General features: G+C 44.0%; 1 protein-coding gene across 3 annotated transcripts in view; it reads left to right on the top strand.

The window, feature by feature from the left end:
- The first annotated feature begins 1,934 nt into the window (after window positions 1–1,934).
- Window positions 1,935–8,772, top strand: part of ccdc77 (coiled-coil domain containing 77) — a 73,428-nt gene continuing 66,590 nt past the window's right edge. For all 3 annotated transcript variants that reach the window (XM_060839542.1, XM_060839541.1, XM_060839540.1), the window contains exons 1-2: window positions 1,935–1,969; window positions 2,747–2,963. In XM_060839542.1, coding sequence (XP_060695525.1) covers window positions 1,941–1,969; window positions 2,747–2,963 — 246 coding nt within the window. In that variant the 5' untranslated portion in view covers window positions 1,935–1,940. The remainder of the gene's footprint in view (window positions 1,970–2,746; window positions 2,964–8,772) is intronic.

Below are 8,772 nucleotides of genomic sequence, written 5' to 3'. Positions count from 1 at the left end.
GACTCCCTTTTTCTAACTGGGTTTCTTTCTCTGTCTCTCTCAGTACCTTTTTCTCTCTTTCTGAATGAGTTTCCTTCCCCACCCTCCCAACCACACACACTTTCTCTCTCTCTCTCTCTCTACAGAGGGTTTTCAATCTCTTTCTGCATGTGTTTTTCTCTCTCTGCATGGGTTTATTCCATGCCGTACTAGCTTTCTCTTTCTCACTCCCTCCAACTGTGTTGGATTTTTTTCTCTCTCTCTCTCTCTCTGACCAGGATTCTCTCTGGACTGGTTTTCTCTCCCTCTCCTCTGAATGGGATTCTAGCTGTGTGACACAGCTTGTCTCTCCCTCTCTTTCTGACTGGCTTTCTCTTTCGAATTGCCATTCTCTCTATCTCTGAATTTTTTTTTCTCAATCGCATTTTTTTCTCTCTCTCCCTCTGCATGGGCTTTTCTCTGTCCCCCTGCACAGGTTTATTTTTCCTCTCTCTCAAACTAATTTCCCTGTTTCTTTTTCTAAATAATTTTCTGATACTCTCCCCATCTGTGACTTGGTTTCTTTCTCTCCCTCGCTCCCTCTGACTGAGCTTTTCTCTCTCTCTGACTGCGTTTGTCTCTCTGTAAATGGGTTTCTCTCCCTCTCTCTCTGAATAGGATTCTCTTTATGTGACTGCATTTTTCCCTCTCTCTGACTGAGTACCTTTCTTTCTGTGTCCTCTCTCCATCTCTCTCTGACTAGGTTTTTCACTCTTATCCTTGCACTCTTATCTTTTCTCTGTCTCTCTCTGCTTGAGACTATTTTCCTCTGTCTCTATCTGCATGGGTTTTTTTTCCTGTCTTTCTCTCTCTCTGACTGAATTCCCTCTTTCTGTGTCAGTCTGACTGGCTTTCTCTTTCTCTTCCTCGCTGAGTATCTTTCTCTCTCTGACTCAGTTTCCCTTTCTCTTTCCATCTTGACTTTTTTCTCTCTCTCTTTGTCCAGGATTCTCTCTTGAAACATGTTTCTCTCTGTCTGAATGGGATTCTCTCTTTGTGACTGGCTTTCTCTCTCTGACTTGAGTTTTTCTTTTTCTCTGACTGTGTTGCTCTCTATCTCTGACTGGGTTTTTCACTATTTGTCCCTGCATGGGTTTCTCTATGTCTGCCTAGGTTTTCTTTTCTCTCTCCCGCTGCATGGGATTTTTCTTCTGTCTCTCTCATTGACTAAGTTTCTCTGATTGAAATTCTCCCTCTCTCTCTAGTTTTCTGTGTCTCTGATATTCTCTCTGAGTGAGGTTTTCTTCCTCTCTTGGACTGAGTTTCTTTCTGACTCTCTCGCTCTCTAATTGTGGCGCGGTCGTTTGTGTTGTTGCCTCTCAGTGCCAGGTAACTGGGTTCAATTGTACCCTCAGGTGACTGCGTGGAGTTTGCACATTCTCCCAGTATCTGCATTGGTTTCCAGCAGGTACTCTGGTTTCCTCTCACGGTCCAAATGTGTGCAGGTTAGGTGAATTGTCAATAGTCAAGATTAGAATAGTGCTAGAAAAGCACAGCGGGTCAGGCAGCATCCCAGAAGCAGGAAGATTGACGTTTCCAACGAAAGCCCTTGATCAGGGCTCCTCAGATTCTGCCCGACCTGCTAAGCTTTTCCAGCACTACTCTGATCTTGACTCTAAATCTCCAGCATCTGCAGTACCCACTTTGGCCGAATCGTCAACACTGTCCGGTTATGTGTAGGTGAGGTGGATTAGCCATGGAACTGCAGGGTTACCAGGATAGGATAGATGGGTCTGGGTGGGATACACTTCAGAGGGTCGGTGTGAACCCCATGCTCCCATTGGCCTGCTCCCACATTGCAGGGATTCTAAGTGTGTGTGTCTCTCTCTCTGATTGGACCGTCTGATATTTCATTAACCAATCGGAGGTGAGCGTGGTCGGGGCGCCGATGTCAGTTGTTGTTGTTGTTGAAGGAGACCCGGATGGACGCTGGCGGCGCGCGCAGGAGCGGGTAAGTGGCGAGTGGAATTGTCCTCCGACATAGCCGCCTTCAACCTGAGGAATACCCTTCTCCAGCACCCCCCCCCCGGAGAGTGCCCAACTCCCCCCGGATCACTCCCTGTCACAGAATCTTCCACCTCTCATCGCCGACAGCACATCTCCCTGCCCGGGAATACCCCCCGCCTTTTCTATCCCCGTGACGGCGGGGAAATTATCCCCATCCCTCAGCTCAGCTCAGATTCAATAACCCCCCAGCCCGTAACTGGGGAAAATAATAATGCCAGAGTACAAATAAGCTCCTCCTTCAGCCACTGAGGCAGAAAGCCCCTTCTTCAGCCGGGGAGTGTGGCCATGTGGTAAATACTCCCCTCAGCCTCAGACCAGGGGACAGATCTCAAAGGGATGAACACCTAACCCCGCCCCATGCTGGGACCAGCAGTCAATACCCTGGGTCACTCTGGGTCAAGGAACAAAAAAACCCTACCTCTACTCCTAAACTGTGGGTAAATATCATCTCTCCAGAGGTGGGTGTTACTCCCTTGCCAAACTTGCCCAATAAGAGTAGACATGATGCCTTCAACCTTGGGCCACAGTTTTGATCAGCTTCTATGCTGTCCTTCACCAATATGCTTTGATTGTTATTGTTATGTTGTAGGGCTGAATATCATACTGTGGCAGCACAGCATACCTTCCCTACTAACTAACTACTTTGAACTGTTGTGAGCACATTTGCAATATGGTTAGTTAGCAAGAATCATTCTGAGAAATATTTTTTTTTGCCTTATAGGTCAGCAATGGGCCGTAATTCAGCTTACACAGGAAAACGACAAGATCCTAAAGCAGATGGTTCCCCACCGATTCCGTCAGTAAATGAGCGCCTCGCTTTCCTCCGTCCTTCCCGGGAGCTGCTTGAGTATTACCGTAAAAAGATTGCAGAGTTTGATGAAGAGCATGAAACCCTCTTAAAAAGACTAGAGAGCTATAAGGCCACATATGAAGAGCAGGTGGGTGTGCAAGGAGTAGGAGCAGCATTGTATCTGTCTAACTGCAAGATTTCTTCAATGCTGCCAGACAAATACTCTATATTTGTTCATCAAACACAGTGATTGGCTCCTCAATAGACAAGATTGCAAAGCACCTTCCATGGCAAATTTAAGTACAATATGCTAGATTTCATTCCCAGTGTAGTACATCTAGTAAAGGAATAAAGTCATTTTTGCTAAGGAGGCAACCATTCTAGCAGTGTAGACAGGAGATGAACATCAGGACCATGCTGAAATTTCAATACACCTGACTACACTGGAATAATCTGTCAAGTTTAAACTACCAAAGGGCAATCAGCTGGGATCTTTCCAAAAATGTCTCCAGAGATAAGTTGGAAACTTTGAGGGGTTACCAACATGCTGATCTGAACAGTTACCCAAAATGAAAGCAGGATTAAAATCAGCTCCAACTTTACCATTAAAACTGATATTCCACCTTCCAACACCCTCCCACTCACATGTGCTCAACACTGGCTGCAACACCTCTGTGACCCAACACAACCTAACCAACTCACCCCAATTTGCTGACCTGATTCCTGCCCAATACTATCCCATCTAGATGTCACTTTAACCACTTTTGCCCCCCACCCTCAATCACTAAGGATTGTTAAATAATGTTGAATATTTAAACAGTTAGAAATATTTAAAAGAAACAAAAGATGCTGAAACATTGAAGATGGTGATACTTGAAGATGGTGCAAATGTTTAATCAAACAGGGGTTGGCAATTTAAATCTCTGTTCTCTGCTGCTGTCCTATGCGTAAGATTACATCTGTGATTAATATCAATTTATTCAAGTCAATTTAACAGATTGGAACTCTGTTAGAGCAGCATTAGGGGGTTAGGTGGTAAGAATCCTAGTAACTAGTAATGAAATTGCAGCAGAGTTGGGAACAGTTACAATGTTTAAAATACACTTAGATAAGTACATGAAAAGGAAAAGTTTGGAGACATGGGCCAGAAGCAGGCAGGTGGGACCAGTTGAAATTGGGATTATGTTCAGCATGGACTGGTTGGACCAAAGCGTCTGTTTCTGTGCTGTATGACTCTATGACTCACATGTAGAACTGACAGGTAAGGAGGGTGGATTTACTTCCCAAAAGGACATTAGTGAAGCAGATGGGTTTTTACAACAATTGGTTACATGGTCACAAGTAATTTTTTTTTATTCCAGATTTTCTTTTCAAAATTAATTAACTTGGGGTACTGGATTACTCGTTTCAACTGATTCTTGGCTCAAGTTATTTAAATCAAATTGATTATTTATGTCACATTTTATAAGTGCAGAATCACTGCAATTAGAGACTAAGTGCATTTAATCTTCAAGTAAAGATGAATGAGAAATATATATGTGCCTGTACACCAGTTTAGTGCAAGGTACGGGTGCCAGGTTTCCAGAGAGTACAGCAGGGATTAAAGACTCCAGTTCTGTGAAGAGATTAGAGAAACAGCAGTTTTTCTGCTTGGAGAATAGGAACTGGAATATACCTTTCTGCTACTTGTACCAAATCTGCCATTCAGTGAAATCATAACTGATCTGTACTTTGACTGTGTCCACCTGCTTTGCATTGGTATACCTTCTTTGCACATGACAATCAAATCTATTGATCACAGAATTAGAATTTCATCAACTGATTTTTGTGGGTGAAAACTTCACACTTCTACCATCTTTGCATGAGGACAAAATCACATGACACCAGGTTATAGTCCAATAGGTTTATTTGAAAACATAAACTTTGAGTTTCACACCTCCTACAGGTACTAGAAGGAGCAAGGCTTTGAAAGCTTGTGTTTTCAAATAAACCTGTTGGACTATAACCTAGGTGTCGAGTGAATTTTGACCTTATCCAACCCAGTCCAACACCTGGACCTCCACACCTTTTGCATGAAAATGTGTTCGTTACCTGATGTAGAACTCCTTAAAGTTGGAAACAAATGTTTAGACAGGACGTGTAGATTTAGTCTGAGATAGACAAATGATAAGTGATTCATTTTATTAGGAAGAACGTGGAGAGATATAAAGTAAAGGCTGTAACTCAAACTGGGGATAATAGCATTGATACCCAGGTATATACACATACATTATTGATGGTAGCAAACAGGTTGTATAAAGCATGACTCTTAGACAATAGGTGCAGGAGTAGGCCGTTCTGCCCTTCGAGCCTGCACCACCATTCAATATGATCATGGCTGATCATTCTTAAGGCAGGAACAGGATACTGATTATCTCCATAACCCTTGATTCCACTATCCTTGAGAGCTCTATCCAACTCTTAAATGAATCCAGAGACTGGGCCTCCACTGCCCTCTGAGGCAGAGCATTCCACACAGCCACCACTCTTTGGGTGAAGAAGTTTCTCCTCATCTCTGTCCTAAATGGTCTACCCTGTATTTTTAAGCTGTGTCCTTTGGTTCGGCACTCACCCATCAGCGGAAACATGTTTCCTGCCTTCAGAGTGTCCAATCCTTTAATAATCTTTTATGTCTCAATCAGATCCCCTCTCAGTCTTCTAAACTCAAGGGTATACAAGCCCAGTCGCTCCAGTCTTTCAGCATAAGGTAGTCCAGCCATTCCAGGAATTGACCTCGTGAACCTACGCTGCACTCCCTCAATAGCCAGAATGTCTTTCCTCAAATTTGGAGACCAGAACTGCACACAGTACTCCAGGTGTGGTCTCACCAGCGCCCTGTACAGCTGCAGAAGAACCTCTTTGCTTCTATACTCAATCCCTCTTGCTATGAAGGCCAGCATGCTATTAGCCTTCTTCACTACCTGCTGTACCTGCATGCTTACCTTCATTGACTGGTGTACAAGAACACCCAGATCTCTTTATAATGCCCCTTTACCTAAATTGATTCCATTTAGGTAGTAATCTGCCTTCCTGTTCTTGTCGCCAAAGTGGATAACCATAATTTATCCACATTAAACTGCATCTGCCATGTATCTGACCTAACCTGTCCAGATCACCCTGTAATCTCCTAACATCCTCCTCATATTTCACCCTGCCACCCAGCTTAGTATCATCAGCAAATTTGCTAATGTTATTACTAATACCATCTTCTGCATCATTAATATATATTGTAAAAAGCTGCAGTCCCAGCACTGATCCCTGCAGCACCCCACTGGTCACTGCCTGCCGTTCCGAAATGGAGCCGTTTATCACTACTCTTCTTGTTTCCTGTTAGCCAACCAACTTTCAATTCAAGTTAGTAGTTTGCCCCCAGTACCATGCGCCCTAATTTTGCTCACTAATCTCCTATGTGGGACTTTATCAAAAGCGTTCTGAAAGTCCAGGTACACTATATCTACTGGATCTCCCTTGTCCATCTTCAGAGTTACATCCTCAAAAAATTCCAGAAGATTAGTCAAGCGTGATTCCCCCTTCAAAAACCCATGCTGACTCTGACCTATTCTGTTACTACTATGCAGATGTGTCGTAATTTCATCCTTTATAATAGACTCCAGCATCTTTCCCACCACTGAGGTCAGACTAACTGGTCTATAATTTCCTGCTTTCTCTCTTCCACCTTTCTTAAAAAGTGGTACAACATTAGCCACCCTCCAATCTGCAGGAACTGAGCCCGAATCTATTGAACTCAGGAAAATAATCACCAAAGCATCCACAATTTCCCGAGCCACCTCCTTCAGTACCCTGGGATGTAGACCATCAGGCCGCGGAGACTTATCAACCTTCAGACCTAACAGTCTCTCCAACACCAATTCATAGCAAATATAAATTCCCTTCAGTTCAGATCCTTCAGCCACTGCTACCTCAGGGAGATTGCTTGTGTCTTCCCCAGTGAACACAGATCTGAAGTACCAATTCAATTCATCTGCCATTTCTTGGTTCCCTGAAATATATTCCCCTGTTTCTGTCTTTAAGGGCCCAATTTTAGTCTTAACCATTTTTTGCCTTTCACATACCTAAAAAAAGCTTTTACTATCCTCCTTTATATTTTTGGCCAGTTTACCTTCGTACCTCTTTTTTTTTCTCTGCGCATTTCCTTCTTAGTAATCCTCTGTTGTTCTTTAAAAGCTTCCCAGCCCTCCGTTTTCCCACTTACCTTTGCTATGTTATAATTTTTCTCTTTTAACTTTATATGTTTCTTAACTTTCCTCGTCAGCCACGGCCACCCATGCCTCCTCCTAGGATCTTTCTTTCTTTTTGGAATGAACTGATCCTGCATCTTCTGCATTATACACAGAAATATCTGCCATTGTTCCTCCACTGTCATCCCTGCTAAGGTATTGCACCATTGAACTTTGGACATCTCCTCCCTCATAGCTCCATAGTTCCCGTTTTTCAACTGAAATATTGTCACTTCCGATTGTACCCTCTCCCTCTCAAATTGCAGATTGAAGCTTATTGTATTATGGTCACTACTTCCCAATGGCTCCTTCACTTCGAGGTCCCTGATCAATTCTGGTTCGTTGCACAATACCAGATCCAGAATTGCCTTCTCCCTGGTAGGCTCCAGCACCAGCTGTTTTTTTTTAGATTAGACTTACAGTGTGGAAACAGGCCCTTCGGCCCAACAAGTCCACACCGACCCGCCGAAGCGAAACCCACCCATACCCCTACATTACCCCTTACCTAACACTATGGGCAATTTAGCATGGCCAATTCACCTGACCCGCACATCTTTGGACTGTGGGAGGAAACCGGAGCACCCGGAGGAAACCCACGCAGACACGGGGAGAACGTGCAAACTCCACACAGTCAGTCGCCTGAGTCGGGAATTGAACCCGGGTCTTCAGGCGCTGTGAGGCAGCAGTGCTAACCACTGTGCCACCGTGCCGCCCACCTAAGAATTCTAAGAATTCATCTCGGAGGTACTCCACAAAGTCTCTTTCTTAAGGTCCAATACCATCCCGATTCTCCCAGTCCACCTGCATGTTGAAATCCCCCATAACAACTGTGGTAACATCTTTGCGATAGACCAATTTCAGCTCCTGATTCAACTTACATCCGACATCCAGACTACTGTTTGGGGCTCTGTAGATAACTCCCAAGAGAATCTTTTTACCTTTAGAATTTCTCAGCTCTATCCATACTGACTCTACATCCCCTGATTCTAGGTTCCCCGACGCAAGGGACTGAATATCATCCCTTACCAACATGGCCACCTCACCCCCTCTGTCCATCAGTCTGTCCTTAGGATAGCACGTGTAGCCTTGAATATTCATTTCCCAGGCCCTGTCCACTTGAAGCCACGTCTCCGTTATCCCCACAATATCGTGTCTGCCAATTTCCAAAAGAGCCTCAAGCTTATCCATCTTATTTCTAATGCTTCATGCATTCATATATAGTATTTTTAATTTGTTACTGTCTTCACACTTCCTATCAACTCCTATTTCACTCAACCTTACAGCATGATCCCTTTTTGGAGTTTTCCGCTTCATTGATAGTTGTCTTTCTTGAGTTGCCTTGTTCTAACTTTCCCTTCAATTTCCTTTTAAAACATCCAGTTTGTCCCCTCCCCGCTACTTAGTTTAAACGTAGCTATGTTGCAGTAGCAAACCTGCCTGCCAGAATACTGGTCCCCAACCTATTAAGGTGCAAACCGTCTCTCTTGTAAAATTTATGCTTACCACAAAACATACCTCAGTGATCCAAGAATTTAAATCCTTGCTTCCTGCACCAGTTCCCCAGCCACACGTTCAAGTCCATTATCTCCCTGTTTCTGGCCTCACCAGCCCGAGGAACTGGAAACAAACCGGAGAAAACCACCCTGGACGTCCTGCTTTTCAGCCTTCTTCCTAGTTCTC

Source organism: Hemiscyllium ocellatum, chromosome 19 (assembly GCF_020745735.1).
Source record: "Hemiscyllium ocellatum isolate sHemOce1 chromosome 19, sHemOce1.pat.X.cur, whole genome shotgun sequence".
Classification (NCBI taxonomy): domain Eukaryota; kingdom Metazoa; phylum Chordata; class Chondrichthyes; order Orectolobiformes; family Hemiscylliidae; genus Hemiscyllium; species Hemiscyllium ocellatum.
The sequence above is the reverse complement of the archived record's forward strand: the minus strand, read 5'-3'. Positions and strand labels throughout refer to the sequence as shown.